This window comes from Mobula birostris, chromosome 5 (assembly GCF_030028105.1).
Source record: "Mobula birostris isolate sMobBir1 chromosome 5, sMobBir1.hap1, whole genome shotgun sequence".
Lineage (NCBI taxonomy): Eukaryota > Metazoa > Chordata > Chondrichthyes > Myliobatiformes > Myliobatidae > Mobula > Mobula birostris.
The window spans coordinates 173,107,340-173,128,960 of NC_092374.1; the positions used below are offsets into that span (position 1 = coordinate 173,107,340).

Genomic DNA, 21,621 nt, shown 5'->3' on the forward strand with positions numbered 1-21,621 from the left:
ACTAAATTGAATGGAAAACCAAATTGCGCAAAAGATACGGAGAGTCTGCAGAGAGATATAGATAGGTTAAGTGAGTGGGCAAGGGTCTGGCAGATGAAGTACAATGTTGGTAAATGTGAGGTCATCCATTTTGGAAGAAAAAAATGAAAAAGCAGCTCAGTATTTAAATGGTAAAAAAATAGCAGCATGCTGCTGTGCAGAGGACTTGGGAGTGCTTGTGCATGAACCACAAAAGGTTGGTTTGCAGGTGCAGCAAGTTATCAAGGCAGCAAGTGAGATGTTGGCCTTCATTGCTGGAGGAATAGAATTTAACAGTAGGGAGGTTATGCTGCAACTGTATATGGTATTGGTGAGGCCGCACCTGGACTACTGTGTGCAGTTCTGGTCTCCTTACTTGAGGAAGGACATACTGGCTATGGAGGTGATGCAGAGGAGGTTCACCAGATTGATTCCAGAGATGAGGGGGTTAGACTATGAGGAGAGATTGAGTCACCTGGAACTGTACTGTAATTCGAAGAATGAGAGGAGATCTTATAGAAACATAAAATTATGAAAGGGATGGATAAGGTAGAGGCAGGAAAATTGTTTCCGCTGGTAGGTGAGACTAGAACTAAGGGATATAGCCTCAAGATTCAGGGGAGTAGATTCAGGACGGAGGCGAGGCTGGTTTGATTAAGACATTAAGATAAAATGAGTATAGATGGAGAAAACACAAACATGAGGAATTCTGCAGATGCTGGAAATTCAAGCAACGCACATCAAATTTGCTGGTGAACGCAGCAGGCCAGGCAGCATCTCTAAGAAGAGGTACAGTCGATGCTTCGGGAGATCCGGGCCACACATTTTAATTCCACGTCCCATTCCCATTCTGATATGTCTATCCACGGCCTCCTCTACTGTAAAGATGAAGCCACACTCAGGTTGGAGGAACAACACCTTATATTCCATCTGGGTAGCCTCCAACTTGATGGCATGAACACTGACTTCTCAAACTTCCGCTAATGCCCCACCTCCCCCTCGTACCCCATCCGTTATTTATTTATATACACACATTCTTTTTCTCTCTCTCTCTCCTTTTTCTCCCTCTGTCCCTCTCACTATACCCTTGCCCATCCTCTGGGGTTTTCCCCTCCTCCCCCTTTTCTTTCTCCCTGGGCCTCCTGTCCCATGATCCTCTCATATCCCTTTTGCCAATCAACTGTCCAGCTCTTGGCTCCATCCCTCCCCCTCCTGTCTTCTCCTATCATTTTGGATCTCCCCTCCCCCTCCCACTTTCAAATCTCTTACTAGCTCTTCTTTCAGTTAGTCCTGACGAAGGGTCTCGGCCCGAAACGTTGACTGTACCTCTTCCTAGAGATGCCTGGCCTGCTGTGTTCACCAGCAACTTTGATGTGTGTTGATAGATAGAGAAAAATCATTTTCCCCTTAATGGTTGAAATTGAAAACAAATAAAGCTAAGATTATCCAAGAATGGAATTAGAAAACTCATGTACTTACAGAGAAGAAACTCTGAATTCTTCTGGAAACAGCAATTGATGCCGTGATAAATATTCAGTAATCTAAACATATTTGAGGAAATAATGCAAATATTGTAGATTCCGGTTAATTGGGACACATTGGGACCAGTACATTTTGGCCCAATTAAGCAGCTGCCCCAATTAGCTGAAATTTCATGGAAATAGTTAAAAAGGTCTGAAAAAGACAAACTGAGTAACAAGTCATGTATTTAAATGAAGTACAGAATAAATTAAAACACTACCAATAATACTACAATACTATAAAATTGTGTATTAGTTTCTAATACTTGACAGAGAAACTCATCTGTGTCACACTTCGTTGATTGTAAATGAACAAAATTAGTGCAGATAATGGACTGTGTTCATGAAATGCTGCCAATGATTGCATCCTCCAAATCTTCATTTTCATTATAACATTCAAGATGAAATGGTTTCAATTTCACTTCTGGCCATTTCTGGCATCTCTAAGCCTGAATACTTAAAACTACAGCATGCAAAACAGCTCTAAATGGTCTTACTGCTCATTTCTCACCAACTATCAGTGACAAAATCACTGCTTTTTGAACAGAAACACACGCAACTAATGCTATTAAAAATTGTTCGCACGAAGCAGTGTGGTGCTTAAACAGCATGCAAGTGCATGTGACTGACACTAGTTAGAAACTGTTTGGCACAGTCTCCTGCCCCAATTAAGAGACACAGTGTCCCAAATAAACAAAGGGATTTCTGGCTATTTTCTTTATTGACTATTTGCTCAATTAGCTTTTGTTCTTTAAGTTATCCAAAATAAGCAGCTGTCCCGATTAAGTGATGGCCAATTATTTGGAATCCACTGTATATCCAAGTGTTAGATCCACCAAGATCTCATCCAATGGCAGATCAGGCCACTGAGTGGCTACTGCTCTCCTGTTCCTATGAGTAGTGTGTACTCCTAGGGATGAGTCTTTAATTTGACATTTAGTTAGATCTCTTTATTTTTGTGATAGGAATACCCATAACATCTAAAGATTTACCCAAAATTGTCAGAATAGATTGGCCAGTTATCGATATTTTTGAGAGATCCCACTGTGCAGAAACTAGCTGCAGCATTTGACACAGAGCAGTGACTTATATTGATTATAAATACCTAAGGACTCTCGAGCAGATGCTGTATTAATGCAACTTTTAAAATAATAAATTAACAATGTTGTCAACTGATTATTTAATCCCTCATTAATCAGGGCAGTAGAATGTGTTTTCTTTTGTAGAATGTGTTTTCTTTTGTAGAATCCTCATTGGGCAATATGTTGGAAATCTTCCAAACATATGGCTCAATCCAATCCTCTGCAGAAAGCATTCAAAATCATTACTAAATAAAGCATTGAGACATGCACTGTGAAGGAGGTTGGGATGAACCCAACTCACATTATTCTGCTGGGAATCCATTAGAAATGTCTGTTCTACTTACAGTAAATGGTTTAGAATAAAAGCCACCAGATCAATTAGATGTATTATAAAGGTCATGTAATTTCTTTGAGGCCATATGTAAAGTTGACTGCCATTTAAAATTATTTTGTAGTATACAATGAATAAAGATCAAGGCATTTCAAGACAAATGCACTGATGTAAGCTGAAACTTGTACAGAGCCAAAGACAGACAAAGACACCATACAAATGTGACGAGAGAGAACCACAGATATTTGACTTGTGTAGGAAAATCTGAACTTGAAATCCATGAAAAGACAAAACTACTGTTCACTCATTCATCATCTTACTTTCTGTGGTCCCTTTTAAAATAATTCTCAAACAATTACAGCCTCAGATACCCCATTGCTTTAAGTGCAAGTCCTGCAGTATCCTTTATTTGTCTTCACTGACAATTTGTAAATACAGAGCACATTCTCAAAACAGTTGACAGTTCAACTGATTTACTGCAGCAATGCCACATGTCCAAATGACTACATTACGTGCAAACCTGAAGAATATGGCAACAGACTAGAGATGGCTAAACAAGGTTTCAATTATGGTGAATAAAAGTCTAGATAAACCTACAAATTTACTTTTGAATTGAATATCAATTAAGACATTATGGTAGCAGGCAACAAATACACAGCAATAACTTTAGCTGACTTGAATCTTCATGTAAATTACTACTACTACTACTACTACATTGACTCAGGCCTAGGGGGCTGGCTTCGGGCACGATGACGGACTCTCCACTTCTCCCTCATTAGTGTGTTCAGTTCATCTACATTAGCCGCGCCGCTGTCTTCTAGGAGCGTGTTGACCATAGTATTGGGAGGGTGCCCAGGGTTCATCCTCCCATGCTTGGGCTCCCATATGATGACAAGGCTGGCAGGTAGCTCAGGGTGGCATAGACAGTGCCCCGCTAGTTGCAGTCTTCTCACCTCGATTTTAGTGGTGAGCATCGGTAGGTCATCAGAGAACTCGACGTTCGTCATGCGCTGTTGCCAACTAACGTCAAGAGCCATCCGGAGCATTCGTGTATAGCAACCATCTAGAGACTTTCGCATAGTCTTGGTGAGTGTCCACGTCTCGCATCCGTACATGAGAATGGACTCTATGACTGCTATGAAGATCCTCTTTTTAAGCCCTCTGGTCAGGTTCGACTTCCAGATTAGATGTAGATTAGATAAATTAAATTGGGAAGGTAGTCAAGTACAAGTTCAGGAAAAGCAATTGCACCAATTTCCTCAAAGAATATTGTACATTCCCAATTGGGGAACAACCTAGTTTGGATCAGGTCATGTGTAAAAGGTATTAATTAGTGATCTCATTGTGAAGGATTCTCTGGGGAAGAGTGATCATAACATGATGAATTTCACATTTGGTTAAGTATAACAGGCAAACTGTACTAAAATCAGAAAGAAGAATAAAAAAGCAGATTATTGATCTATTAGTACATGCGGGATGATCTATGAGAAAAGATCAAGTAGAATGGGCCCATCATCCTGATGTTTATAACAGGGAAACATGTAAGCACTAGAAAAATGGAGGATTCTAAGGGGATTGTGAAGATGTTACTTTGTTAAGTTCTTTCCTTAGAGACCCCTGAATCTTTGGAATCCTCTGTTCTAGAAGGCCGTGTGTGAGTCTTTAAGAATATTTAAATCTTAAGGTAAGCAGAGTTTTGGACTTTGGAGATTAAATGTAATTAGGATGACACGGGTCATGAAAAAAAGCTCACATCCAGGATGATTTTATCAAAAAACAGATTAGATTCAAAGAGACATTTCTGACATTACCTTCTCCAGACAGTGGGCTTACCTGCATATCATAATCTGCCCCTGCTTGGATCAGCCACAACAAGCCTTGGGGATGTCCTCCAAAAGCTGCAATGTGGGCTGGAGTCTGAGCAAATCGTGTTGTTGTGACGTTGACGCCAACTCCTGCCTGCACCAACTGCATTACACACTCCAGCTACAAAACAGAAGAGAATAATGCAAATGACTATCTTATTGAGGAAAACCCATTCAATGCAATGGCTGAAAATCTGACAATGGATGAAACACCAAGAGCTGTAGACTTATAGAGATAGTCAGCAGAGTGCTGCTTTAAGTACCAACATTCCGTTTCCAATCTGGTCAAAGCATCACCACACCACAGGCTTCAGGGGTTGAGTGAACACCTCACCATAAATGAGCTCAGCATTAATCTAAATGTCACAGCTCATGTTTAATTATCTATTTAAAAAATTATGTTTTTACTTCACTGGCCATGACAGAAAACTTCAATAATTTTAAGAGGCAATTTTGGCGAATACAGGAGCCATATCCAATGGTATTTGTAATCCTGATCACGGACACTAACTATTAATCAATTTACTTGGAGACAATCAAAAGACTTTAGCTAGTTATAATAAAAATATCCTATGTGATAACTAATGAATAAAAAAGGCCTTTTGATAAATATTCCATTTTGGCTGAGTATAAAACAAATTAGAGTGTAGTTTGTGAGACTTCTCACACTGAGATGCTTTCATTGCCAATCCTGCTAATATCATAATGCAGGCAGAGAAAAGGAATGCACGTCAGTATTTCATGTAGGCAATGACGCACTCCAAGAGACAATGAATAATTTGATATGGAATCTACTTCTAAACAATAGAACAGACTTGTTTCCTAGGTTTCCCACTGGACGACTTCTACCCACTCACCCTGCTTCCCATCACCCTTTGCCCACCCCTTGCTAAAACATCTGCTGTGGCTTAGCAGGTAGCACTTGAGTCAGAAAGTTACAGTATCAAGTCCCACTCGAAATGAGTGCAAAGATCCAAGCTGCCGCTCCAGGAATGCAGCAATGATCAGAAGCTCTGTCTTTCAGATGAGAGGTTAAAGCAAATCTCCATCCTCCTCTTCTGGTAGATGCAAGAAATCAAAAGGACACAATTTGGAATGAGACTAAGAGAATTCCTGTCAACTTTCTGGCCAACATTTACTCCTTAATAAATATCACTAAACTTGTTTATTAGGTTATTAGGAATTGCAAAAGTACTGATGTAGGTAGTGTAGCTGTGAATCATTACTCTTCCATCATTATAAAAAGTAATCGTTCTAAAGAAACATCACTGACCCTAAGGCACTTGGTGACTTTACAAAATTGTGAGAAGTGTTCCAGGAATGCAGAAGCTGATGGTATAGAGGTAGCCACTTGGCCTATTCTGCTTATCTAGCTCTTTGCAAGATCAATCCACTTCAAGTTGCTTCAAATAAGATTTTTGGATGTTTGACAGTAGCTTCAACCAACAATATAATCAGCCAGCGTCTTAGTTGTAATGGAATTGGGAATACAATCCCAATTGTACTCACACTGTAAAACTCTCAACATTGCACCAATGACAAGAAACACATTTTCTGCACGTCCTCGTCAATTCTGGCTTGGCTATGTTATAGATATACCGATGTAGAGAAATCTGTATCAGGTGCAGGCTCACTGCCACGATCAGACCTATAAAAACTCTTGATCAAAAGACTGTCCAACGGTGAGCTCAACAAAGATCATCCAGAGAATTTACTACCGGTCAGGCTTTGGTCTACTGGCAGCTACAGTGGATCTGAAAGAACAGAAATGCAAAGCAGCTTCATCCATAATTTGCCTGGTACAACTATGGAAAACAGCATGTTGACATGGGAAGAATGTATAGAGTGAAGTGAAATAAGGTGTGTACTGTTAGTCAAGGTATTGATTAGTGTGTTAAGCAGGTAATTTCTGTGTAGCTGTTTATTAAGTGCATAAATGCATCCAAACATATAATTGACACTCAGGGTCAGAAGATAAGTGAGAACTTGTCAGAAGGATGGAAATTTACAAAGGCAAATGGGAATCAGATCCCCAATGTCAAGAGGTCTTGTTGATCCTAGGTTCCTGTCTTGCCGGATTTTCAGTCTGGTGATGGGTTGCTGGAAACAATCAGGATATTTTCCATCAATGATACTATTTCCAGGCAGGCAGACAAAGGCCAAGAATGCCCCCTAGCACATGACCTATCAGCGTTTCAATTCAAGATATCAATAATTCTTTTCCCCACCTCCCAACAGATGCTCCTTGACCCGCAGATTTCCTCCAACGGGCAGGTTGTTGTGCCAGATCCTAGCATCTGTATTCTCTTGCGTGTGCAGAAATGAAATGTGGAATACATCGAGATTCTCACAAATAAGCACTTGCCAGCTGAGCAAAGTATCTTGCAGCGAGCCAACAAACACCAGTGCCCATTCCAACACTTTGCGTGCTTGTAGCAGAGTCCAGTCCAATGTGATACCAGCTTCATTTCAATCAACAGTTGCTCAAAAATTTTCAAACTCACTCATTACTTCCCAGGAGCAGGAAAATACGGAACAAGCTGAATGTTTCAATTTCCAAACACATCTTTTTTTAAATATTGTATAGGTTGGCCAAGGCGCTGGGGGTTAATTTAAATACTCCTCAAAACCACATAAGAATTTTCATACAGATCAATAAGCCATCGAACCACTGAGCATTAAGAAGCAGCCAAGGAGCCAACAATGCCCCAAACCTTTAAACCAGCCTTTCTACTCATGGGAGGTCTCTGAATTACATCACTGTAATATGTTCATCTGGCAAAGAAATGGACTGTGAAGATGTATATTATAAAGTAAGTTTTGATTTAATTTGGTAAAATGTCCTCCACACAAAAAACAAATTAAGTATAGATAAATGATTGCTGTGCTGGTTTATGTACAAAAGAGAGTATCACAGTGGTATTCAACTTCCATAAACTCCTTGGAACATATTTGAAATTCAATACAAGAAAAGCCTTTACAGCAGTCTAGAAACTTTCTTATCAATTCAGCTTTTTGGCCATCAAACACTGATTTCAATAGATCTTGCTCTTCACTAATTCCTTGCTATCATGAAAGGCAAGTCACGGAGTCAAAAAATCACAGCACAGAAACAGGCCCTCTGGCCCAACTAGTCCATGCAGACCAAGATGCCCATCTAAGCTAGTCCCATTTGCCAGCATTTGGTCCATAACCTTCCCAATCCTTGTGTTTGAGAGCCTTTTATAACTTGGTACTGTATGTGCCTCAACCACTTCATCAGGCAACTTATTCCACATACATACTACCCTTTTTTGGGGTTAAAAAGTATCCCTTCAAGCTCCTATTAAATCTTTCCTCTCTCAACTGAAACTTATGCCCCCAGTTTCTGGTTTCCCCAACAGTGGGGAAAAGACTGATTATATTCACCCTATCTCTGTCCCTCATGACTTTATACACCTCTTTAAAGTCACTTCCTAGTCACCTTCACTCCAAGGAATAAAGTCCTGGCCTGGCCAACTGCTCAGTTGTCCCTCAAATTCTACCAACATCCTTATAAACCTTTTTTGCACTTTTTCCAGTTTAATAACATCTTTCTTATAGCAAGGTGACCAAGACCAAACACAATACTCCAAAGCACAATTTCAGCAGCATCTTGTAACTACATCATGACCTTCAACTCCTATACTCAGTCCTTTGACTGATGGAGGGTTGCTAAACCTTTGTCACCTTGTCTACCAGCGATGCCACTTTCAGGGAACCCATGCAATGAGCTCCAAGGTCCCTCTGTTCTACAACACTCACTGGGGCCCTGCTTGTGAAAGTCTTGCTTGGAAATGACTTTCCAAAATGCAATATCTCACACTTCAACTCTAAATTAAGCTCTATTTGCCATTCCTTAGCCACCTACTCAGCTGATTGGGATTCCCCAATAATCTTTGATAACCTTCTTTATTGTCCACTATACCACTTATTCTGTATTATCTGCAAATATACTAAGGCCATATGACATAGGAGCACAATTGGGCCATTCAGCCCATCGAGTCTGCTTCACCATTCCATCACAGCTGACCGTAGATCCCACTCAATCCCATACACCAGCCTTCTCGCCAAATTTTTTGATGCCCTGACTGATCAGGAAACGATCAACTTCCACCTTAAATATACACACGGACTTGGCCTCCACCACAGTCTGTGGCAGAGCATTCCACAGGTTTACTACTCTATGGCTAAAAAAAATTCTCTTTACATCTGTTCTAAAGAGTTGCTCCTCAATTTTGAGGCTGTGTTCTCTAGTTCTGGCTACCCCACCACCATAGGAAACATCCTCACCACATCCACCCAATCTAGTCCTTTCAACATTCAGTAGGTTTCAACAAGATCCCTCTGCACACCAAAGCTACCAAATGCTCCTCATATGTTAACCCCTTCATTCCCAGAATCATCCTCGTGAACCTCCTCTGGACTTTCTCCAATGACAACACATCCAAGTGCAGCCTGACTAGTGTCTTATAAATGCTCAGCATTATCTCCTTCTTTTTATATTCTAGTCTTTTGCCTTCTTTACTACAGATTCAACCTGTAAATTAACCTTTCAGAAGACCTGCATGAGGAATCCCAAGTCCCTCTGAACCTCTGATGCTTCAATTTTCTCCCCATTAAGATAATAGTCTGCACTATTGTACTTATACCAAAGTGCATTATCATACATTTCCCAACACTGTATTCCATCTGCCACTTTTTTGTCCATTCTTCCAATTTGTCTAAGTCCTGCTGCAATTACATTTGAGGAACGCCACTAGTCATTGGCAGCCAACCAGAAAAGGCCCGTTTAATTCCCTCTCACTGCCTCCTGCACATCAGCCATTCCGCTATCCATGCCAGTATCTTTTTTGTAATGCCATAGAATTTCAACTTGTTGAGCAGCCTCATGTGTGGCACCTTATCAAACCTTATCTAACTATGCCCAGTCTATTGTTTTCCATATCAATGACATAAAGAATAAACAATGGTCCCAGCACCAACATCTGAGGCGTACCACTAGTCACTGGTCTCCAGTTCAAGAAATAACTTTCCACCATCACTCTGTTCTCTACTAGCAAGCCAATTGTGCATCCAATTATCCAGCTCTCCCTGGATTCTATGCGAACTAACCTTCCAGAAAAGCCTACAATGTATAGCCTTATCAAATGCTTTACTGAAATCCATATAGACTATGTATACTGCCCTGCCCTTATCAACCTTTCTAATTCCATCATCTCATTTTATGGTTTTGCCGACTCAAAGTAATAAGCAAAAAATAGGGGTAATAAGGAAAAATGCTTTGCAATGAGATGCTATGATCCAGAATGCATTTTTAACCTAATATTGTGGAAGAGATGAATTATGCAGCTGAATAGAGACAGAATGATGCGTTGAATGGCCTTCTTCCAGTCTGTGATTTCATGGTTCGATAACTGGTTAGAGCAACATTTATTTTGCTAACATGTAAATATATAGAGCTCTATTATTGTCAGAAGGATTGTGAAGAGGGAGTATCTCCTTTAATTCACTTCCTTTATTCACATGGCTTGATCAGAACTTCACACATTCTAAGTTGCCTCCAATCAGACATTCATTGTAATAAAAAAGATTGAGAGAAAATGTTTACAAGTTGAGGATTGTGCAACACCTTATGGTTACATATTACCTTTAAGGCAATTCCTGGCTGAAGCAGCTATATGTTCTCTACAGCTTGTGAAATATCACTCATTAAATAGACAACATTTATTTTCATTGTGCTGCTCCATTAGAATAAAATCAGATAATATTGCCTGATTTATTCACTTTATTCACTACAGATATATCTCTATGCACCAGATGCTCAAAAGCCACATTCTACCAATGGAGTTTCTCTGCCAACTTTGTGCACTATGCTACCATGTGTCACAGTTCAATTCAACACAAATGTCACAACTGAACAAGATCAACAACTGTGAATTAAAGCAAAATGTCAGTGGATTGATTTTGGCTCCATATAGACTGATCTATCATATTGTAATTCCTATTTTACACTGGTCTTGCTGGTTTGCCAAAGTAAATTTTAAAAATTGAAAGCATTTTCCAAAATACTGAGGCTATTGTGGAAGTCAGAACCACAACTTTTCAAACGATAATTATGAATATCTAGAACAATGCAGAAAATACAAATGTGGGCTGTGCCACTAAAGTTCAAACACAGTGAACTGCCACAATTCAAGATGAAGGTAATTGTGATTTTCCAGTGATGCTGAAGAAATATTGACCAGTCATCTGGGAAAACCACCTGCTCCTGTCTGTCAATCCCTTAAGACCAGGTATGTTCCTGATTGAGAAACCAAGGCCTTAGGTTTGTTGCCTCCTTTGCTAAAGTGGGAAGAGTTTATAGTCATCTTCAACCCGTCGCTTTGGTAGCCTGAAGTACCCACCTTCTTCGAGCAGGCATTAACCATACTGGTGCCCAGGAATGTTGTAACCTGCCTCAGTGACTATCATCCAGTAGCACTTACACCTACTGTGATGAAGTGCTTCACGAGGTAGGTCATAGTGCACATCAACTCCTGCTTGAGGAATGACCTGGTTCTACTCCAATTTACCTACTGTCACAAAAGGTCAACAGCATTTCATTGTCTCTTCACTCAGTCCTGGAACACCTGGACTATGAAGATACACACGTCAGATGCATACTTCATTGATTACAGCCCAGCATTCAACACTCATCCCCTTGAACCTCATAATTAAGCTCCAAAATTTTGGCCTCAGTACCTCCCTCTGCAACTGGATCTAAAATTTCCTTACTGACAGAACCCAGTTAGTACAGATTTGCAACAGCATATCGTCCACACCACCCTGTGGTACACAGATACGTCACTGGGCTCTGTGCTTAGGCCTGTGATCCACTCATTTTATATTTCTGATTATGTGGGGAAGTTGTATTTAAGTTTGCAGTAATACTGTTGTTGGCCAAATCAAAGGTGATCACAAATAGGCATATAGGAAGGAGAATGAAAATACTGTTGAGTGGTGCCACAACACCAAGCTTTTCCTCAACATCAGCAGAATCAAAGAGCTGATTACAGAAACTGGAGATCCATGAGACAATCCTCATTAGGGGAACAGAGGTACGGGGGGCGGGGGGCAGTCAGTAACTTTTAAATTCCTTTCTATTAACACATCAGAGGATCTGTCCTGGGAAAGCACAACAGTGCCTCTACCTCTTCATCTTTGTGAAGATCCAGCACATGACCAAAAACTTTGACAAACTTTTACAGATGCACAATGGAAAGCATTCTAACTGGTTACATCATGTCCTGTATAAAAACACATGCCCAACATTAGAAAAGGCTACAGAAAGTAGTGGATACAGCCCAATCCCTCACAGGCAAAGCCCTCTCCACCACTGAGCACACTTACATGGAGCACTGCCACAAGAAAGCAGCATCCATCAAAGTACAGCTCCATCATCAAAGATCACTACCATCCGGTCATGCCTTCTTCTTGCAAGAATTACAAATGCCAAGTTCACCAAGTTCACCATACAAAACACCAAGTTCAGAACAGTTATTATCAACCCTACTATCATCAGGTTCCTAAACCATTGTGGATAACTTAATTCATCACTACTCTGAACTGATTCTATAACCGATTGACTCACTTTCAAGGACTCTTTACAACTCATGCTCTTAGTACTTCTGTTTATTTGCACTGCTTGTCTTCCTTTGAAAATTGTATTTTGTCCATCTGTCTGTTTATAGATTTTTTGTAAAATTTTAATGTATTTTTTTCTGTAATGCCTGCAAAGAAAATGAATCTCAAGGTAATAAATGGTAACATATACATACCTTGATAATAAATTTACTTTGCGTTTTGAACAGTCCCAGCCTATCCAGTGTCTACTTATAACTCAAGCACCTGCCCCCCCACCCCCCGCCCCTGCCAGTCTGGAAACATTATTAGGAGACTTTTCTGCATCCTTTTGAGCTTAATCTCATCCTTTCTATAAGGTAACCATAACTGCACATAGGACTGCAGGTGTGGTCTGACCAATGTTTATAACGTGACGTCCAAAATCTTGTCGTACTTAACGGTCCAGCCTTCTTCACTGTCACTAAACCAGTAATTTTGGTGTCATCCACAGACCTATTAATCATGACACTTATATTCTCATCCTTTTAAAAAATTTTATATACTATTTATATAAAATATATATAGCCTGTAGTTCTTGCAAACCTTCTTAAATAAAGGCACATTAGCCACCTCCATTCTTCCAATACTTACTTATGGCTAACAATGATACATGTACCTTTACCAGGGCCCCAATTTCTTCCCTATCTTCCCACTTCCTAGAATACAACTGTCAAGCTCCAGAGATTTATGCACTTCAAGATCAACATCTCATTTTGTCATGTCAAGGATATATTGGGGATTAAATCTTTAGTTGGTGTTTCTGGTAGCTATTTCTGTATTTGTTTGATCTCTCTTTGAAGGCTTCATACAATTAATCCGATGCAACAAGAGACTTGCTTTGTCAGCACCTTTTTTTCCTCTCAGCTCTTGGTCTCCACCACTCCTCAAATGATGCATTGGGGCTGCAGTATCAGTCACCTCAACACAAATATAAGAACACACCATGAATACTGTAACCTATTAACAATGAGGATGAGTAGTAACAGCATGGCACTTGCAAATCTCCAAGCCAATTCATACACCACAAAGGGATATGAGAGCCAAATAGCCTGTCTATGCTGTAAATTCCAAGTTAGTAACTTCAATAATGCTGGAACCACTGCCTAGAATTTTCATACTTAACACCATCTGCACAAGGAGTGCATCTGACAAAGATTACCAACATCCAATTAGCTTGAAACAGTGCCAGTACTGTCAATGGAAGCACCCAAATCAAATCTACTTAAATAATTAAATGGCTGACTTCTCACTTAGATACCTGGCAGATTAATTGGATAAATTCTGTACTATCTTCTGTGGTTGAAACAAAAAAAAAACATGTACAAGTGTGGTTGGGCTGGAAATATATAAATCCACACCACAAAGTATCTTCATTTTGACCAAAAAAAGTCATCATAAATTAAACCACAACCCTTAATCCACTAGCGACTAGCAGCCTGTTCTTAGGTTAATTTCTGCTACTAGTTTATTATTTAGTTAGCTAATGTAATGATTATAGTTCATAAACACAAGAAATTCTGCAGATGCTAGGAGTCCAAAGCAACATACACAAAAAGTGCTGGAAGAACTCAGCAGGTGAGGCAACATCTATGAAAATGAAAAACACTCAACGTTTTGGGCTGAGAACCTTCTTCAGGACTGGAAAGGAAGTGGGGAAAGACCAGAATAGCAACGTAGGGGGAGGGAAGGTGATAGTTGAAGCCAGATGGGCTGGAAAGATAAAAGGCTAGAGATAAGGAATCTGATAGGAGAGGAGGGTAGACCACAGGAAAAAGAGAAGGAGGGGCATTGTGGGTGGCAATAGGCGGGTGAAAAGAGGTAAGAGGCCAGAGAGGGGAATAGAAGAGTGGAAGAGGAAGGAATTTTTTTTTAAAAAAAAACAGGAAGGAGAAATCGAAATTCATGTCATCGAGTTCGAGGTTACCTAGACAGAATACGAGGTGTTGCTTCTCCATCCTGAATGTGGCCTCATCGTGGCACAAGAAGAGGCCATGAACCAACGTGTCAGAATGGGAACTGGAATTAAAATGTGGAACCACCGGTGTGGCCTTCTCTACAATGGTCACTAATTGGGGGACCACTTTGTCAAGCACCTCCATTCTATCCGCCAAAAGCAGAATATACTGGTGGTCCAACATTTTGAATATCGATTTCTCCTTCCTGCAAAAATAAATTTCCCTCTCCCTCCTCTCTCCTTCTATTTCCCACTCTGGCCTCTTACCTCATCTCACCTGCCTATCACCTCCCCTGGTGCCCCTCCTCCTTCCCTTTATCATATGGTCCACTGTCACTTCTTTCAGATTCTTTATCTCCAACCCTTACCTATCCCACTTGCCTGGCTTCAATTATCACCTTCTCACTATCCTCATTCCCCTCCCCCAACCTTTTTATTCTGGCATCTTCTTTTCTAATCCTGCAGAAAGGTCTCAGCCCAAAATGTTGACTATTTGTTCATTTCCATGGATGCTGCCGACCTGTTGGATTAGAATTCAATTGCAGGGGTCCTCATAAACTTCACCAAGCTATGAGTAAATAACAATAATTCATCATGTTTCACTAACTTATTAACTACTTTAATATTCTTAAAACTGTATGTTTATCAGAACTTGTGTAGTCAGAATTTTTTTTGCAGTTCAATCTGTATGGCATCGATGATTTCATAAAAACTAGTTGTGATATTTCTACATACACACTCTCAACACTGAATACAACTCTGCTGATTCCAGTTGGTCTGGCAGTGGCCTGGCAAATTGATGTAAACCTTGCCCAGTTTACGTTCTTACACACAATCTATAATCTTACTCTTCTTTCAAAACACCATAAACTACTTACTGGATTGACCTGTCAAAATAATATCACAAAATCCCATGAAGAGGCACTATCAGGGGCTCCCAACCTTTTTTATGTCACGCACCACTAATAACATTAAGCAAGGGGTCCACGTACCTGAGGTTGGGAACCCCTGCACTAAACGATAGAACAAAATGGACTTGGTAAGATGATTCAGGTTCCTGAAATACAATTAATTCGTCACTTACAATTCCACAGGATTTCAAAGTTTGTTTCAGTGCTCTCAATGGAAAGAGTGCACAATTCTGCTCACCAACCAGATATCCCGACAGCAGAGAAACTGCAGTCCAGAGAAGCACCCAGAATTACGAGGGAGCATGGGAGACCAGGATTCATGGAAGAGAAGGATTGAGGCAGAGATTATCAATGAAGATAAGACTCCAATGGAGGAGGTGAAATGAAGATAGATAATTATCAGATCACTACTCAGTCTAAAACCAGGGCCACGGGCAAATGTGAGAGAAATGCAGAGTATAAAGTGAACTTTAATGAAGACATTGGATATGAACAATATATTCAGGGAGGGAAATATTGCAGGAGGAAACAAAGGTATGGCTGATTGAACTGAATAAACTTGAGAGCACGGATGTATCACCCTCTGCTCTCAACCCTGCAGAGCTCCTAAAGAACTCTTATACCAGTAAGAAATCATTGCATTGAAATAGACAGCAAAAAACTTTCTGACAGGAAACTTGACTGTTGAATTCAGAGGCTTGTCAACCCAATAAAGTTTTAGCACCAAGTGACAAAGCTACCATCCCTATCTCCAGATATTTTTGTACAATTTCGAAATGATTCAGAGCAAGAAAGATCTAATTCAGAATAGAAATACAAGAGATGGTTCTTATGAGTGTTTTGGGGTTTCCTACCCCTTTGTTGAATTACACACTGCAAGATTTCACATTTTAAATATCTTGGTTCCTGGAATCATAGTCTCTTATATTGTTTATGAAGAGATGCAAATTCACAATCTCCATTTCATTACTCACAAAGAAATAAAAAGCCATTCTCCCATGCACAATTCAAGTTTGATATGGACAGTTGATATGACACCACAGTTACACATCCTAATCCAATAAAAATCTATCTATCCATTTGTTAAAATATGAAAATTGTTTTCTAGTAGTCACCGTCTTTTGCCTTTGGGAACTGGGGAGGGGAAAGGTTGGTTGCAAAGATTAAAGAGATCCCAAGATCCACAACTCATTGATAAAATTCATCCACAAATGCAGATGGGTTTAAGTATCATGTGCCAAATGTTTACAGTGCTTTGCCTGTGGGAAGAAGGAACACAGCCGGCCTTGGTGCAGATGTTTTCCATAGTAAATGTCATGTTGCAGTTCCAAGAGTGATTACAACAAATGTCAGAACCCTATTCTTTGAAAAAAATGTTTCAAGTAATCAGTCTGTGTTGACTAAACAATAGAAGGGCCTTTGCATTCTCAGTGTCAGCTGTAGTCAACGGGTAATCGGAAAATGAACAAGAGAATGCCAATGTCTTTAGCAGAAACACAGCAGGTGCCAAAGCACTGCTCAACACCACTAACTCTCAAGCAGCTTCTTTGTTAAGGCCCATTCGATGAGTATATGGCAAGTCCTCAGAATGCAAATCTGTTAGGATGCTAATTTGTCAAGGCTAGGGAAAAGAAAAGCTTTGTTTACAAAGAATAAATCACTGTACAAAAGAAATTCAATTTTAGGAATTGGTCCTTCTTAGCATAAGAAAAGCAAAAATCTTAAGATTATTCCACAAAGAACAAGCCTTTTGAGCTTTTCAAATCTGTGGTAATATCACCATCACTAACCTAATATCTAGTTGTCCTGCAGTACAAACTATTGCTGAGTTACTTGTTCCATCTAAGGCAGAATTTGATACTGTACTTACAAAATACTTTCATTAAACTGCTTTTTAATTCCCACAGATTAGTTTATGATCTGATGTGAGAATTAATCATTGTCTATCTGTGGTGTGGAAAATCTCCATACAATCTATTAGTAACCACTTCAGCTACAGTAAAATTAAGAGTTGCTTCATAACTATAACCCCTTCATACCTACAAATAATCCCAGCATGATCACAAGGATCTGCTTATATTGACTTCCTATTATGGGATGCCCAGAACTTAACTTTGTATAAGTCACCACAGCATTAACTTAGCAATTTCTATGCTCAGCATGAATGAGAAGGTTTCTTGTTTGAACATACTGGGTGAACACATTGATCCTTGGCTTCCTTGCAGTGTCTAGCTTTAAATGATGTTACCTCTGTACAAACGGTTGTCCTGGAGCTGGCCAGCAGCAGAGAATGAATGCTCCAGTGCTTCTGATAGCCCGCCTCGCAGCGTATCAATCAAATTTCAAAGTTGTTATCAACCAATCAACCTGTACTTTCAAGCACTGCGATCCAGTACCTAATAATCTTCACAACAATTTGTACAAAGAAAAGGTTAGAGCGTACCTAAAACAATATACAGGAACAAAGTGAATTAGGAAGGGCAGCACTTTACATAGAATCTTGTTAGTTTGGAGAAATTCCTCCCAGCCTTACACAGAAATGTTTTGTAAAATTATGCAGTAATGTGCTTAAATATGTATATTAACGTAAAAAGGAAGATAATTTTCTAGATATTATTTATATAAACTTATTTGGTGAAACTTTACAGCATTCTGGGGAAGTGTAAAGGAAACATTTCAAACTTTTCCTTCTATAAGGAGGGCTACAAAGTGCCAATACAGGGGCTAATAATGCAGATCACATCCTTTTAGAGTGGACAACAGAGCCTCTTGAATCTGATTTGCTGTTCAATAAAATTATGGCTGTTCCAATTTTTTTCCCTCAACTCCTCCCTTAGCTGACTCAATAATCCATGAAGGCATAATTCAATGCAAATCTTTTCTATTCAAAGGATGATCTTCCCTCCCAGTTCAGTGGGAATTATCTCATATTGGCTCATTGCCATGCACCCCACCCTGGAAATAAAAGGTAACACATGCTCTCTGCACCTTGGAGAACACACAATGCTGTGTGACTCCCATCCCAATGACCTAGCTTAATGTGTCCCTCCCTGAAACAATGTGGCACTGCACAGACCCCATCCCTGGAGAAAACACCTACCCTCACCAAGAACTCACCGTGTCATGTCCTACATTATCTCATGGTCCTGGTGTTTGCTGACCCCACCCCAAAATTCACACTGCCCCATGTGACTGCCACCTACAGAAACATCCCAGCATAAGCCCTTCATCCCCTCTCAGTATGACTAATATCATGTGACTTACATCCCAGCCACAATATTCTATCATGACACAAGCACTAGATATGACTCAATCCCCTTCTAGAAAAGAGCCCAATACCCCAAGTACCTCTAGAGATGACCAAGTATCCTGACCACTTCTTCCCCACCCTCCTTGGGTATCAGTGAATGGCATGACCCCCTCCTCCAACCCTACAGTGTGGAACTACACATTTTTTATGTCCAATCATCAAGGAACTATAAGTGATGAGGGTGCAACAGAAACTCTCTGCCTCCAAATGGGAATCTCATACTGAAACTTACTAACAGGAACCCCTAATTTATTTGAAATAACTGAACATTATTCAATAACAATATAATAGTTTGCCAATTCATACAATTTATCTAGCCATTTATTTTTCATCAGAAACCTGCAGATCATATGACAGAGTTTAGTAAGTCACTGCAAAATTTTATTGGGTTGTTCCAGGTGATTAACTATTTCCATTATCATAGTTCATCTAAAATATATTTGTATCTGCATTACTGTATACAAGTTGATCTCCTGAGGGCAAATAAGAACTTGTAGTTTAAGGTTGAAAATGGGGTGGGGACCCTTCATATAATATTTCATTTTAAACTTGAATATTAAATTGATTTCTGTTGTGTTCCACTTTAAACTCCTTGCTCCGTGTTTATGATAGTGCCCATGCAAAGTTGTCACACTGTCCCTCTGCTGCACTGTGGCTCCTCCAATGGCGGGAGGACGCAATGAAAGCAGTCCCTTTTTACAGTGGAATTTTCCATAACATGTGGACATTGGTGCTGATAACAGGAAAACAATGTAGGAAAATGAAAGCTTTTTAAGGTACTTCTATTTTGTAGTATCTGCTCATAACTAGTGACATTTCCTCTTGATCTGCTAAAAATGTTTCAGAACATTTATATAGAATTTATTCTCCTTAACTGCCAGGATAATTGAATTCCCCAACTCTCACACTCTGGCATTACACTCACTTATTTTACTTATTCCACATTGATTTACAACAGATGTTGTCTGACCTACTATTTTCAGCTCTTGCCGTATTAATCAACATCCACCTGCAGACATGCATATGATGAATTCCCAGGTCCAGTTTCAGGGAACAGAAGTGTCTCACATCAGTCTCTCTAACCTCTCTAACACTAAATAAGATCAGGATAAACACCTTTCTCCCCCCCCCCCATTCCACTTTGACGCCTTTGTAATTTAGATGCGCTTCAAGAGTCACTGTCTGCGTACTTGTTCTATGCTTAGTATATAATCGCTCGTCGGCCTAAGTATATGCTTCTAGAGGTGGACAGATCATCAGTGAAGCCCGATTAACTTTGAATCCTTATGAAGATCTTTCGGTTTGGGTGGGGGAGGAGGGAGACAGAAGGAATGGGGCGCCTGTTATATCATCGCCAAGGTCCACAGGTACAACAGGGAGTAATGCTCTAACCGCATGTGGGGACAGTGTGACATGTTTACACAGGAGGTAGTCGGCAAATGTACCCACCTACAATTGTCTGTGATGCGTTGTACCCGATGTTGGTGCATGTACATCCTGTTAGCATTGACCATGTTTATGTCACAGTCGGTACTTACACGTTATACTCACTACAGCGCCCGGAGGGTATACACCCAGAGGGGCCCACCCCAGCCCCCCTACACCTCCAGCCGCTACCCCTGCCTCCCTAAATCTGTGGGCCCGGTCCTGCCCCCGCCCGGCTCCGGGTGGACTCCGGTTTTGCCCCGGCTCCCTACACCTCCGCCGACCACCCCCGTGCGCTCTCCCGTGCGGCTGCGCTCCGCTCGCCGGCCTTACCTTGCCGAAGTGCGCGGCCCAGTGCAGCGGGGTCCAGCCGTAGAAGTTGTCCTCCTGGATGATGTCGGCGGGCGCCGAGGCGGCCAGCAGCGAGCGCAGCGCCGCCACATCGCCGTCCCTACAGGCCCGGTGCAGAGGGAAGCGCCGCGACAGCAGCTCCTCGCTCGAAAAGCCCCGGTCGCAGTCTGCCATGGCAGCGCTGGGCCCGGCAAATGGTGGCTGGTGCTCCGTGCTCCACTCGCGGATCCCGGCAGACGACAGCTAAACGGCCGCGATGGCCGGTACTCTCGCGGTTCCCGGCAAACGGCGGCTAAACGACCGGTACCCTCGCAGCGCTCGGTGGATAAACAGACGGTGCTCTCGCCTCGCTCGACAGACGGCGGCTAAACGGCCGGTGCTCTCGCGTCAGCCGACAGACGGCGGCTAAACGGCCGGTGCTCTCGCGTCAGCCGGCGGTTAAACAGACGGTGCTCTCGCGTCGCTCGGCGGACGGCGGCTAAACGGCCGGTCCTCTCGAGTCGCTCGGCAGACGGCAGCCCGCGCTCCCACACACACACAAAGAGCGGCTGTACACAAAACCAAGACCGGAGCACCAGCAAAACCTGGACCAACGTCAAAGCAAAACCCGGACCAGACTTCCACTCGACCTCATTCTGAGCCACACACGCAGACTGCTGGAGAAACCCAGCAGCTCAGGCACCGCACCATCTATGAAGGGAAAAGGAACGGTCGACGTTCCGTTCATATCTGGAGTGACCAACTTAAGTTCCTACGGTATTTTGTATGTGGTATGTGTTGCTCAAGAGTTACAGCATCTGCAAAATTTCTTGTATGAGTAATTATACTTTATTAGGAGTTTGAAGAGATTTGGCATGTCAACAAATACACTCCACTTCTATAGTTGTACCGTGGAGAGCATTCTTACAGGCTGCATCACTGTCTGGTAATGGGGGGGGGGGGGGGGGGTTGCTGCTGAAGTAAAGTAGAAATGAAAAGAAGAATTGCCATTGCCAAAACCAACTTCCAAAAACTGAAACCCATTTTTACCAACAGACTCATTTCTATGACAACAAGGCTTCGGCTACTAAAATGTTACATCTGGACAATCTTGCTGTATGCTTCCGAAACACGGACTATAACACCAGAACTCCAAAGAAACTTAGAAGCAACAGAAATGTGGTTTCTTGGA

General features: G+C 41.2%; 1 protein-coding gene across 4 annotated transcripts in view; it reads right to left on the bottom strand.

Moving 5' to 3' along the window:
• The window catches only part of ankrd10a (ankyrin repeat domain 10a), a 53,508-nt gene extending 32,349 nt beyond the window's left edge, over positions 1-21,159 (bottom strand). The window contains exons 1-3 of one of the 4 annotated variants that reach the window (XM_072258900.1): positions 20,433-20,521; positions 17,613-17,768; positions 4,785-4,937 (exon numbers count right to left, since the gene is read on the bottom strand). In XM_072258900.1, coding sequence (XP_072115001.1) covers positions 4,785-4,925 — 141 coding nt within the window. In that variant the 5' untranslated portion in view covers positions 4,926-4,937; positions 17,613-17,768; positions 20,433-20,521. Of the gene's footprint in view, positions 1-4,784; positions 4,938-17,555; positions 17,769-20,432 lie in introns of all 4 variants that reach the window. The other 3 variants (XM_072258901.1, XM_072258898.1, XM_072258902.1) reach the window with 3 other exon arrangements.
• Positions 21,160-21,621: the final 462 nt, after the last annotated feature.